The sequence below is a fragment of the Mesocricetus auratus genome, unplaced genomic scaffold, assembly GCF_017639785.1.
Source record: "Mesocricetus auratus isolate SY011 unplaced genomic scaffold, BCM_Maur_2.0 Super-Scaffold_4256, whole genome shotgun sequence".
NCBI lineage: Eukaryota > Metazoa > Chordata > Mammalia > Rodentia > Cricetidae > Mesocricetus > Mesocricetus auratus.
The window spans coordinates 49,404,959-49,418,327 of NW_024429182.1; the positions used below are offsets into that span (position 1 = coordinate 49,404,959).

At 51.5% G+C, this 13,369-nt stretch overlaps 1 protein-coding gene across 1 annotated transcript in view; it reads left to right on the plus strand.

Annotated features, from left to right (window-relative positions):
- Window positions 1–8,964, plus strand: part of Fads2 (fatty acid desaturase 2) — a 38,471-nt gene extending 29,507 nt beyond the window's left edge. The window contains exons 7-12 of the mRNA XM_005063853.4: window positions 38–114; window positions 5,202–5,299; window positions 5,472–5,568; window positions 6,106–6,185; window positions 6,983–7,108; window positions 7,444–8,964. Coding sequence (XP_005063910.1) covers window positions 38–114; window positions 5,202–5,299; window positions 5,472–5,568; window positions 6,106–6,185; window positions 6,983–7,108; window positions 7,444–7,495 — 530 coding nt within the window. The 3' untranslated portion in view covers window positions 7,496–8,964. The remainder of the gene's footprint in view (window positions 1–37; window positions 115–5,201; window positions 5,300–5,471; window positions 5,569–6,105; window positions 6,186–6,982; window positions 7,109–7,443) is intronic.
- The last annotated feature ends 4,405 nt before the right edge of the window (window positions 8,965–13,369 follow it).

Genomic DNA, 13,369 nt, shown 5'->3' on the forward strand with positions numbered 1-13,369 from the left:
CCCTTCCCCTCTGACAGGCCGTCTGTTCTCTCTACAGTCGGACCACCACTGCTCATCCCTATGTATTTCCAGTACCAGATCATCATGACCATGATCAGGCGCAGGGACTGGGTGGTAAGTCAATGGTGCTGCTGGTGGTGGGTGTGACCACAACACTTTGCCCCTGGTACCTCTGGGGGCCTGTAAATCCTCAGACATCTCTCCCAAAGCATAGCTGCTTTGTCACTCTTAGGAAGAGATTGTCTTTGAGGCCACCAGAGCCAAGAAAGTCATGAGCCAAGGAGGTCAAGAAGGCCAAAGCATATCCGCCCTAGAGACACCTCCAGTGCATACACACAGGAGTCCACCTGACAGTCATTGCCCTCACTGAGTCCCTTAGGAAGTTCTCATAGGCAATGTGGCGAGAGGCTAACACAGCCCACAGGAAGTGGATGGCCTCGGCAACAGAAGCACGTTTTCTTACTCCCTGGAGGCCAGAAGTCTAAAATCAGTTGACAGCAGCCTGGGGAGTGGGGGTGGGAGGGTCCAGGCCCCTCTTCTTGACTGGAAGATTTGTTTGTATATCATCTTCCTTCTAGGCCTGTCTGTATCTGTGATCAGGTGTTCCCCTATTTTTCGAATGTGTATTTGTGTCTGTCCTTGCATGCGTCTGCATGTAGAGGTCAAATGACAACTGCCTTAGTTACTTTTCTGTTGCTATGACAAGACACCATGCCCAAGGTGACTTATAAAAGGAAAAGTTTATTGGGGAATTACAGTTTCAGAGGGTGAGAGTCCGTGACCACCATGGCAGGGAGTATGGCAGCAGGCAGGCATGGCACTGGAACAGTAGCTAAGAGCTCATACCTTGAAACATAGCTATGAGGTAGAGTGCTAATTGGGCATGATGTGAACTTTTGAAGCCTCAAAACCTATCCCCAGTGACACACCTCCTTCAACAATGCCACACCTCCTAATACTTCCCAAACAGTTCCACCAACTAGGAACCAAGCATTCAAATATATGAGCCTCTGCAGGGATATTCTCATTCAAACCACCACAGAAACCTCAGGTGTGTCACTTCATTTGAGGCAGGGGCTCTCACTTCCCTGGAGCTTACAGATTAGGTTAGACTGTCCAGAAAGCCCCAGAATCTGCTATATATCTATATCTATATATATATACTCTACCTCCCCAGCACCAGGATTACAAGTGCATGCCATGGTGCCCAGCTTTTGTCTGTAGGCTTTGGGCATTAGAATTGCAAGCACTTTACCAAATGAGCTACCACTAGCCTTGTTCCTTTCTTATAGGATGACACTAGTTCTATTGCATTAGGACCCATTGGAATGATCTTGTCTTCTTGAGTTCTATTAGCAAAGCATTAGCAATGGCCAAGGACATTGTCTTTTGAGGTGCTGGGGCCAGAATGTCAGTATATGAGTTTGGAAGAGTGTTGGAGTTTTCAAAAAAAAAAAAAAAAAAACCAGAACTGATAAAATGAACACACACACAGACTACCAGAGTGGCTTATAGGCAGTGGTTGGAGTAGTACAATGGCTGTATCCTGACAGAAAAGCCAAGATTATGGTAGTTGTTCAGCCCACGAGACTGGATGTCTCAGCGGTCCCAGTTTGGCGCTAGAGTCCCAGAGAGGCTTCCTAAAGAGTCGATTCTGTCATTGGTGAAGGAATGCTCCAGCAAAAGGACAGGTGGGCTTGCCAGCAAGAGTGGGGGCAAGCCGGGCGCTGGTGGCGCACGCCTTTAATCCCAGCTCTCGGGAGGCAGAGGCAGGCGGATCTCTGTGAGTTAAAGGCCAGCCTAGTCTACAAGAGCGAGTTCCAGAACAGCCTCCAAAGCTACACAGGGAAACCCTGTCTCGAAAAGCAAAAGCTTCCTTCTTCTGTGATTCTTTTAGTTGATTCTAGATGTAGCCAAGTTGACAACCAAGATTAGCCATCACAGAGGACACATTGCTGCCCAAAAACAACAGGCTTGGAGGTACCTGCAGGGAGGGAGGCAGGCTGTGTTTGCGGTGGCAAGCTTGGGTTTACGTAGAAATACAGTTGTGATTTTTGTAGGAGTACCTACCATGGCGTTGTAAGCTCTAGGGAGTAGTCACCACAGCAAAGAGTTAGCTGTAATGGAAACATGGTCCCTGCCCTCAGGAGAGAGCAGAAAAGTGGGTGTTCTTAGCTGGATGTGGTCGCACATGCCTTTAATCCTAGCACTTTGGGAGGAAGAGGCAGACAGATCACTGTGAGTTTAAAGCCAGCCTGGTCTAATAATGAGTGCCAGACCTGTCAGGGTTACAAGATAAGACTTTCTCAAAACAAAACAAACAACAACAACAAAACAAAAACAAGCAAACAAAAAAACATATCATCAATGAGAAGAACTACAAAGTTTCACAGTGAGAGTAAAATTACTGAGACTGAAAGTTTGGGCCTTGCCCAGTATGACACCAAGGGTTACAGTGAACCCCAGATGCCACATCCTTGACCCCTCCCCACACCAAACCACCTCTCTCTTTCTCACAACAGCACCTCATATCTGTGGGGCATCTTAGAGCTTCTGCTCCCCCCACTCTGTGTGTGTGTGCGCATGTGTCTCATATCCTATGCATATGTACATACATGTACAGCTACTATGTGTTGGGCTGTCATAAGCATTGCAGTTACTATGTGCCGGTGCTTGTGATGGCCAGATGACAACCTTGGGTATCATCCATAGGAACACCATCCTTTGAGACAGGGTCTCCCATTGGCCTGGAGCTCACTAAGTAGGCTAGACTGGCTGCTAGAGAATCCCAGCAGTCTTCCTGATCCTGTCTCCTCAATGCTGGGATTATAACACACATCACCATTCATGCAGGGGATTCTGGGGGATCAAACTCAAGCCCTCAGTTGTGAGAAAATGAGCCATCTCTATATCCCTAGATCTATTTTTTTTGTGTGTGTTGTTTGTTCCACAAAGAATAAAGCACTAGCTAGGAGGAGCAGGGAGGGAAATCAAGGAAGGCCTGTCCCTCATAGGTGGGGGCAATATGACAGAACCGTAGTAGGCCTTGCATCCAGAGCAGCTGTCACCAGGTCCTAGCCAGTTCCACTGGGCCATTGTCAGTAGCTGGAGACATTTACGATGATCAGATTTAGCAGTGGGAAGATGATGCTAGCCCAGCATCTATCCAAGAGGGGTGGTAAACAGCCCACAAAGCACAGAAGCCCCATGGTGAAGAATCATCTTGTACATCCTGCAGTGGCACATGCAGTGAGAGCTGGGAGACCCTAGCCTTGAGGATGGAGATGGGAAGCCCCAAGAGTCAGAAAGACTGCTCACGATGCAGCATGGGCACCCGCAGTACTGCCCGGGACACTTTTCAGACCCCACTTTCCCGGGACTGATTATCCATGGCTACTCCCAGCCTTCACCTCTCGGGCTCTCCATACACTTATTTATTTACTTGCTTAATTTTGAAATAGGACCTTACTATATTGCCCAAACTAGCCTTGAACTCACAATCTTCCTGCCTCTATTTCCCAAGCCATGCTTAAATGTACCTCTCTCTCTCTCTCTCTCTCTCTCTCTCTCTCTCTCTCTCTCTCTCTCTCTCTCTCTCTCACTCTGTGTGTGTGTGCTTGCGCGCGTATACACGCATATACCACATCCTATGCATGTGCACACACATACACATACATACATACTTATACTCTCCATTTATGCAATAGATTAACTTGGGGCTGGGGATTGGCTCAGTGGCAGAGTGCTTGCCTAATATGTATGAGACCCTGAGTTCAAACTCAGCCAGAAAAAAAAAATGAAAGGATGATCAAGATATGATCAGAGCTAGCTGTGCCTGCTCCTCTTGACCTCCTGCCAGATCTGAGCGTCTTAGTCACTCCTAGTTGATGCATCTGTTCTTTCTCTGCCCTGAGCTGCCCATCCCCTTTCCTACTTAGCAGACAGCACTCTGACAACCTGGAATGGCGCTAAGGACCGGCCTCAATTCCTTGCAACCAAGAGAGTGCTGTCTAGGGCCACCCTTGTTCTCTAAATCATTCCGGAATCCGCCATGTCTTTGTCATCAATGTGGTCCTGGATTTGTTCTCCGTTTTGTGCCTGAACAGACACCAATGTGCCAGATTCTGCTGTCATTTCAAGATCTCTGCATGTGTATCTGTGCACTGCCTAGTACCCACAGAGGCCAGAAGAGGACATCAGGTCATCTGGAGCTAGGGTTACAACGGATGCCTGTGAGCCTTTGTATGGGTTCTGGGAATTGAACCTGTGTCCTCTGGAAGAGTAGCCAGCGCTCTTATCCAATGGACCACCTCTCCAGCCTCTCTTTGGGGTTTTCCCACTGCCTCAGAATGGCTGGTCCTTGATGAAATAACCTTCTGATAACCAAAGGCTGGGCATGAGCATTCCTGACGGCAAACAGTTTGTGCAAAGGTCCTGAGGGAACCGTGTCAGGGTGCTGAGGCAAAGGAGCTCTTGGATTACGGGGGAGGGGGAATGTCTTGTAGCAGAGTTGGATCTGCTGGGAGCACAAGTCATTGGTTGCCCTGGATGCATGAGGACCGTCAGCAGGAGGACAAAGGGAGGCTCTTGCTGTGGTTCAGCCAAAACACGTGGCTTGAGTGGCGGAGGAAGTGGAGAGACGAGATTTCTCTGCAGAATGACTGCTTGTGAGCCTGTGACAGAGGGCAGAGGCTTCCCAGGAGAGATATCCAAACTTAGGACCTTGCTACCCATCCCGAGGAGGGGCAGACAAAGTGATGAGGGGAGATGTCCCAAGAAGAGAATCCAACCTGAGAAGTGACCTGGGTCCGGGCTGCAGGGAGGGGTGGCCTGTCTCCTACCCTTTCCCTCCTAAGGAAGGAAGGAAATCCAGGTGCCTGAGCAGGGGCAAGGCTGATGATGGACAGAGACCTGGCCCCACGTCGGGGGCTCACGTTACAACCATCTGGACCTACTGGCTACCTCCTAACCAATACCCCATTTCCTTCCTGAAACTCACCAGTGCAAACCCCATGCAAGCAGGTGGTTTAGGCAAGGTCTGACCTTGTATGGCCCTATGTCCCAACTTCCTAGCGGCCTGCTGTGGTTTCTTCTGAACACCTGTGCCAAGCAGAGTGATCTGTGTGTATACACGCCTCTGTGGTTAGGCACCATGCCAAGTAGGGTGGGGCAGCTTAAGTCTAATCTTGTTTCCCCTACAGGACTTGGCCTGGGCCATCAGCTACTATGTGCGTTTCTTCTACACCTACATCCCTTTCTATGGCATCCTGGGAGCACTGGTTTTTCTCAACTTCATCAGGTACCCCAGCTTTGCTGGCTCACCCTGTGCGTTTGAGAGCACCGACTTTGATGGGGCTGTGATGTGAACCCTGTATCTGCCATGGGGGTAGGGTAGTTACAGTGGGTCTGTTTCTGTGTGACTGCCTGTCCCCCACCCTGAGGCTTCAGCACTGAGCTGCACCGTCTTCTAGGTTCCTGGAGAGCCACTGGTTTGTGTGGGTCACACAGATGAACCACATCGTCATGGAGATTGATCTTGAGCACTACCGGGACTGGTTCAGCAGCCAGGTGAGGGAAAGCAAAGGCAATCACAGGGGCCCTGCAAAGCCCGGACTCCCCCCCCATCCATGCCTTCACCCAGATTTGGCTGCCCCATGGGATCCAGGGCTATGCTGGGCTTCCTTAGGACTGCTTGTAACCTGTTGGCAGCCTCAGAGTTAAGCAAGAAAGGGTGGTAGGAAGATTAGAGATGTAGCTCAGTTGTCTTGTCCAGCACGCATACAGTCCTGGGTTTGATCTCTGGTACCCAATAAACCCAGTGTGGTGGCCCATGCCGATAATCTTAGTACTTGGGAAGTGGAGACAGAAGGATTAGGAGTCCAAGGCAAGGCTGAGTTAAAAAACAACACACAAGATGATAGGGAGGGAATGGTAGGAATCTTCCAGAGGATCCTTGGGGAATCTGGGTAGGCTGAAGCTTCCAGATAACAGTGTGACTTAGAGAGGTGGCTCCGAGACCCTGGGTAAGGTGACCTTTATGAGGTAAGTCTGGGTCCTGTGGTTTCCTTCTTTCCCCCAGCCACTTATTCCCTGTCCCCTCTGCAGCTGGCAGCCACCTGCAATGTGGAGCAGTCCTTCTTCAATGACTGGTTCAGTGGGCACCTCAACTTCCAGATCGAGCACCAGTGAGTGTGGCCCAGCAAGTCTGGGGGAGAGGGTAGATGAGGAATGGGGATGCAGTGGTCACTAGCCCCCAGGCCAAGGGTGCCATGCAGGTTTACCTTCTCTTGTTGGCAAGGTCACTACCCCATCTGAGAACACAGTTGGGCAGGAGAGGGGTTCTGGGATCAGCGTGTCCCGAGGCATTGTTATCCAGGCCCTGTGCCACATGGCCATCCTGGGGACTGCACTCCTTCATGTGTGGTCACTTTGCAGATAGAAAAAGCTTGCAAGACCATCTCATAGTCCTATAGTGCTCCCAGTGCTGAGAAACTCATTCCAGGTTAACTGACTAGGAACCTGAGGACCTGCTAGATAGCCTGTGTGGTCATGGGTGGCTAAAGGACTGTCCCCAGGGCATCTGCCTTTGTCTCATCTTTTATTATTCTTCTCAACTCACCCCCCATCTGTTTCTTTCGTTTCCTTCTTTTTAAAAGCTGGGGGTTGAATTTACAGGTCTTCTTCTGCCTTGTACTCAAATGATGAGACCACAGGCATGAGACTTAACACTCATTTGTTTCTTTCTCTTTCTTAAAAAACACAAGACCCTTGTCTCTGGCTATGCAATACCAATATGGCTTTCTGCAGGGTCCCTGCTCATAAATTGCCCCTCTACACATCACTAGTAGCCCCTGTAGACAGTTGGTAGGAGCTCCATAGTCTTCTCCAGGTTGCAGATAGGGCCTCAGCCTCCCTGGGCTGTAGGGAGAGGTGGAGAGCACGGGTCCTGTATTGCACTCACCCTGCCCTCCCGCCGCCTCAGCCTCTTCCCCACCATGCCACGGCACAACTTGCACAAGATCGCTCCGCTAGTGAAGTCTCTCTGCGCCAAGCACGGCATCGAGTACCAGGAGAAGCCACTGCTGAGGGCCCTGCTGGACATTGTGAGGTGAGGGGTGGGCTTGGGGCTCTGAGGCCCCGGAAGGAGCCAGAGATTCAGTGGGGCTGAGGTGAGAGGCACATGGCTGTCCTTACAATAAAGAATCTAGCTCACAGTGGGGACTACTGACCTCTGGTCCACCCAGGGCTGGAAGAGGACCTCCCCTCTCTCCTTGCCCAGGGGCTTCCCTGGGGAGCATTAGTCAGTAACCCACAGCCCCTGTGGTAAGTGGCAAGCCCTGGTCAGTAGCTGAATGAGCAGCATGGCTTCTACATGTCCCAGTCTAGAAGCCTTGGTTCCTTTCTATCCTGGTTCCTGAACCCTGGTCCTCTCTCTCTTTGCAGTTCCCTGAAGAAGTCTGGGGAGCTGTGGCTGGATGCCTACCTCCATAAGTGACACAGCAGTCCTCAGGGCACCCTCGGGGAAGGGGCACAGTTGGGGTAACGGCCAGAGGGAGGGGAGGGCTTTTGTTTTGAAGGATTCTCATGAGACTGAAGTGACCGCTGGCTCACATTCCCCATGCTCGTCTTCCATCCTTTGCTCTTTCCCCCACCCCATCCTATCCCCATGGGCTCCCCCTTTGTCAGCCCTAACCATGTCCCCTCTGCCTCTGCCTCCCAGGCCCTTCTCCCAAAGGGCAGGAGAGAGGTGACTGCATCTCTGCCTCTTAACTTCTGCATCTAAAGATCCCTGGTATGGTATAAGACTCTGCTCCCCGCAGCCTAGCCACCAGACCTTAGTCTGCACTCCCTTCTGTCCCACAGACACACTGGGGGTCTGTGGAGCAGGGTCTAGGACTTGGCTCTATACTCCCTGCCTGCCTATGGTCTGGTTCTTTGGATGAAGACATGCTGTGTGTTCTGAGTGTCCTTCCCATGGCTGGGATTGGTACATAGGGCCTCCCTCCAGCTGCCCAGGGCCACCTTAGACCTTGAGACCCAAGGAAAAGTCCCCCCACGCCCACCATCACAGCTCCAGGCCCCAGCGTTGCAAAGGTTCTATTTTACTATCTACCCAACTCCAGAGACCAAAGGGAATGTCCCTTGTGTGGGCTCAGCAGAGGCAGTGGCCAGGTTGAACAAGGGACTGGCCAGCCTAGAGCCATAACCTATCTCTCACTCCAGCCAGATGCTTCTTAGTTCATAACCCCAAGATCCTAGGGTGGTTAGACCGTTTTCAAATCCTCTGGCCAGTCCCTGATGCCTGGTCCAGCAAATGTGGACGTTGCAGGAGCCCTTGAGCTGCTCCCCAGGGTAGGGTGGCCAGCATGGCCTCTCACTAGTTCTTTCCTATTTTTACAATTTTGTTGGTTTTAGGTGTTGTTGTATTAACATTTCCTCCAGAATGCTTTTGATAGGAGGGTAACAGAGGGCTGGGCTTTAGGACAATCTACCTTTACCAGATGCTCCTTGCTAGGCTCCCCTAAGGCCCTCCAGGTAAAGTTGGCTTCATCTGTATAAGCTGTGGCTTGAGGCTGCTGCTCTCGGGCAGGAGAAACGGGGTGGGGTGGGGTGTCTCAGGAGGGCTGTTGGCGTGATCAGAGAGGATCAAGCAAGAGTATGGAGGGAAGGGGCGGTCAGGGGAGGCTGAGGGCATGAGGGAAATGCGAGGGCGGGTGGGAGGGGGTGCCAGCTGTGTCAGGAAGGGACCCAAGCTGTGTCTTCCTGAGAGCTAATGGACTAACCAATATTTAAACTGGAGAAAGAGGCTCAGCCTGCTCTGGGGAAGCCCTCCAGGACCCCAGCCAAGAGAGACCAACTGCTTGTTCTTACAGAGGCAGAGAACCCAGAAGGAGCTGACCATAATTTCTATCACATTGTTTCCCCACCTCTACTTTTTTTGGGAAATAAAAAATAATAATTTTATTCTCACTTGCCTGGAGCTCAGTAAGATGAATGGATGGCTAATGTTCTTGTATGCTAATGTCGCGGGTACTGTAATGCAAGGTCTGGGAGGAAGGGGCGCACTTGCCCCACAGGAGAAAGGTCTGACTGTTCAGGCAAGTAGCAAACAGAACCCCTGTCCTCTTTAGGAGAGGCAGGCAAGGTTCTGGAGACAGAGGCTTCTCTGTTGTGCTGCTGTGTGCATGTGGAGACTTTGTGAGTCTCTGCACCCTGGGGAAGACCTGTACCATGCCAGCCCTGGTTACTCTGGTCTTAGGTCTGTCTGACCAGCCTGGGAACCCAGAATAATCTACATGAGAGGCACGTGCCCACTTCACCCTGTGGTTGGACCCACACTGCTGCTCTCTGAGCATCCATCTCTGACGGGAGCAGCGGGCCATGTCACTCCAGCTGTGCCAGGGAAGAGCCATCAGGCTCTTGGTGGCCAACATTCCAGATGTTCTTCGCTGGCCTTGTAGCTGCTCCCAGCAATTTAGGGGAGAACTCCAGCAGAGATCTCATCCCCATGGATGGCCAAGACCTAGCCAGATATGTACAGGATAGTAGCCACTGTGTGAGAGTGATTCCCAGTGACTACACTGTGCCTGGAACAGGGCCTGGGGTGGCAGACATTATTACTGATTCGCTGAGTGGCCTTGGATGAGTCCTTTGCCACCTCATCTCCAGGACCCTCCGTGCCACAGTTTCCACACTGAAGAAAAGACTTGGGCTAAAATGAATCCAAGGCTGCTGACTTTTGTCCATCACCCCAGGCCCTGACCTCACCTGAGTGATAAGCCCACGGAGACCTTGGAGGTGGTAGACTCTGCTGAGCACATTTTCAGTACTCATCTATGTCTTCCACTTGCTACTTGGGCTGGACCTGGCCCCCCAAAACCCAGTATGACTCAGGCCAAACCCTGGCTGCCAACTGTGAATGTGGGGCCTACAGCATCTGATACCCACAGATCTGGGGAGCAGGAGGGTGACTGAAGGGAACACTGCAGGACTAGGTGGTCTGAGCTGTGATAACCATCTTACCACACACACACACACACGCTCTCTCTCTCCCTCCCTCCCTCCCTCCCTCCCTCCCTCCCTCCCTCCCTCCCTCCCTCCCTCTCTCTCTCTCTCTCTCTCCTAGACCCCACCTTGTCCTTGAGCACTACTTAGGGCCCAGAGCTGATGACACCCATGCCCGCTCCTCTCTTGTTACAGTGCTCGACTGAGACTCTTGACCAACATCCCCAAATTTGTGAGGTCCTGTCCCCTATGAAAGTTATGACACTAATATTCAAAGCCCAGAGTAATCAAACCCTAACACCTCCCAGGCCAAGATGCTAAGACCAGAGAGGGGAAGGTACTCACCCTGAGTCAGCGCAGTGACAGCAGACACCTCAGAGCACGCATGGGCAATTCATGCTTTAGCTCAGTTGGTTTGGCCATTTCTTCCCCTTTCCCCCATTGTGCCAAATGTCACTCTGTACAGGAGGCCCCGTGAGTAAAGGCAGACAGCGGGGCGGTTACACCAGGTGGAGGAGATGATAAGGAGTAGGGTGCTACTGAGAAAAAAATCCCTACCAGCTTTGAGTAATATGAGCATATGCCAGGCACCAGCCCCAGAGGTGAGGCTGCCAGAGCAGCCTGGATATTTGTACATGCATTTCTGTGTGTATAGCTGGAGGCCCACAGGTGACCAGCAGCTTGACAAGTTCCTCATATATCTAGCTAAACACATGGAAGCCTTCAGGGCCACTGGAAGGGGAAGGGAGGCCTCTAGCAAGAAGCTTTGGGGCAGAGGTTGCAGCCACTTGGGACTAGTTTGGGCTACAGTGCCCTGAGTCCCTGAGGTTCAGCTGGCTTTGCTATGCTGACTTGGAAAGGGCTTGAGGACAGCTGTTGTGAGATGGACCAGACGGCAGTGGGTCCCCAAGGATCACCTGGTAACCTGTGAATGGGTTGGAGGAAATCTGCTATAGGTTCTGGACGCCAGTGTTCTTTTGATTGACAGGATTTTATATTTATAGCCAGACTGTCTTCACCATAAATGGAATGCATGGCCACACAGCATTTTAGGACATCACAATTACGGCCCTACTGCCTTCTGCTGCCGTCAATGTTTTTCTTTGGACTTGAAGGCATGTGGGTCTTTCTTTAAACCATTTTGTTCAAGAGAGCCAGTAACAGGAAGCAGGGCTTGGAAAGTGGTGAGGTCTTTATGGACACAGTGTGTTTGCACGGTGTCCTTTCTCGGGGCCTTTATCTCTCCACTGCTAGCCACACCCGCAAAGGCAGAGGCTGCTTTGTATGAGCTGGCCACTGGAGACTCTCAGCTGTTGGTGGACTCAAAGAACAAACCAGCCGTGGCTTCCCCCAGGAAGCTTTATTTCTGGACCCAGGACTGCTGTATAGACAGTAAAGGGGGGGACAACCGAGGCCTTTTCCTGTCCCATGGATAAGTATGTTCTATGATCTCTGCATCGTTGCTCTGAGAAAGCATACAGGCAGGGAGGTGGGACTGAGCTGAATGGAGGTGACTCACTGCCAAGAGCTATAGCATAGATGGCAGAGGGGAAGAAGGGACAAAGATGACCGGTCAGTAATGGGCTCCAGGCAGAAGGAAGAGACCCAAAGGCAGGGGTCTCCGTGGGGTAGTTTATTAGATAGCTCTGGATTTTGAGGGAGAGCGCACTACCCTGAGCTACCACTAGGGGTAGCATAGAACACAGTCCACACTGCAGTTGTGTGGAAACCCCTGGGTGGTGCTGCAGGCCCAGTGATTCCTCTGAATACGGCTCTAAGCATGTCAAGGTGCCAATGGAACTCTGACCATCTGCCAGTGTGGGGACAAGGTGCTGCCAGGCAGTGTGTGGAGGGAATGCCCTCCAGAGCCCTTCCTGGATTGGTTGTACCTATCTGGCACCAAGGGCTATCACGGTTTGGATGGAGAGGGGATTTCTTGAAGTGGGAGCTGTCAGTACAGTAAGACAGTGTGACAAACTCTGGGTATAAGAAATCTGCTTTTGAAGCAGGAAGTAGTTTCTTTTTTAGTGTTAGGGCTTGAACTCAGGGCCTACACATGCTAGACTAACAATCTTACCACCGAGCTACATCCCCAGACCCTTAAAATATGTAATATTACCATCTTGAGTCAGGATTTCATTAAGTTGCCTTGGCTGCCTTTGAACTTGTGATCCTCCTGCCTCAGCCTAAGAGCCTGGGTTACAGGTATGTGTACCTTTCAAGGGATACTACCTGAGGAGGAAAGTGAAGTCCAGAGAAAGCAAAAGGCTTGTCTCAGAGCACAAAGTAGTTAGCTAGCCCAGGGGTAGGGGGCCACATGCATAAGGTTTGTAAATACACCTCTGAGGCCGGCCTTTTGCTAAGGGCCTTCCTGGGACATCATTTCTATTTCTCACCACTTTGGAAGTGACACTTTGGCTTTGAGAGCTTGAATTCCCTCCCTGAGGTCAAGCAGCCTTAAATCCTAGCAGATGCAGGACTTAGCCCTCCACCCATCCCCATCCGCCTAATCCCAGAGAAGGGGAGGTGGAAGCTGAATGGAATGACCAAGGTGGGGACCCAGTAGATGCTGATGCCACCAACGTCTGCTTCCCTAGCTTTCTCCAGGAGGCTCCTGTTGGCAGTGAGGTCATAGGGAGCTTTACATTGCCTACTGCGGGCCTGGAGGGTAATGTAAATGGAGGAAGGCCATCATGTGTCTCCTGGCCCAGGGAGAGACAGAAAGGATGCTACATATCCAGTCTGTCTGGCATCCTCTCTGAAAGCAGCCTGAGGTCTTGGGCCAGGATCTGCGAACCCACCAGTCACTGACAGTCACTGACTCATGGTCTCTGTGAACATTAGGGGCTTCGGGTCTTGAACAGTCAGGTTCCACAGAGCAGGACCAGGGAAATGTGTGACCAGAACTACAAGGCTTGCACCCTTCCCTTTCAGAGACAGCGTAGTCTAGAGCAGTGGGAGTGCTGCACAAGAGTTATGTGTGGCAGCCTCAGCTCCTCCAGGAAGCCCCAGCGCGGCATTTCCGCCAGGTTTGATACTGCCTGAAGCTGTTGAAACTTGTTTAGCAAAGATCTGCAGCCCAGCTCAGAGTTGCGGAGCGTCTGTGCTGGCGGCAGAAGGGCCCACTGTGCCCGCTCTTCTCACCAAGCTTGCATTTAGGTCAGTAGTTGAGTACTTGCCTATGCCTAAAGGGCTGAGTTTGGCTTTTTAGCACCAGGGGAGGTATGCCCTCCCAAACTGGGGTGCTTAGTGTAAGTAGGAGACATCGTTAGCACTTTGGGGGTGGAGAACCAAGATTAAGCAAACTCTCCCCATAGAGCTGCCCAACAGTTGGTAGGTACGGTCAGCTGCACCCATTATCCAG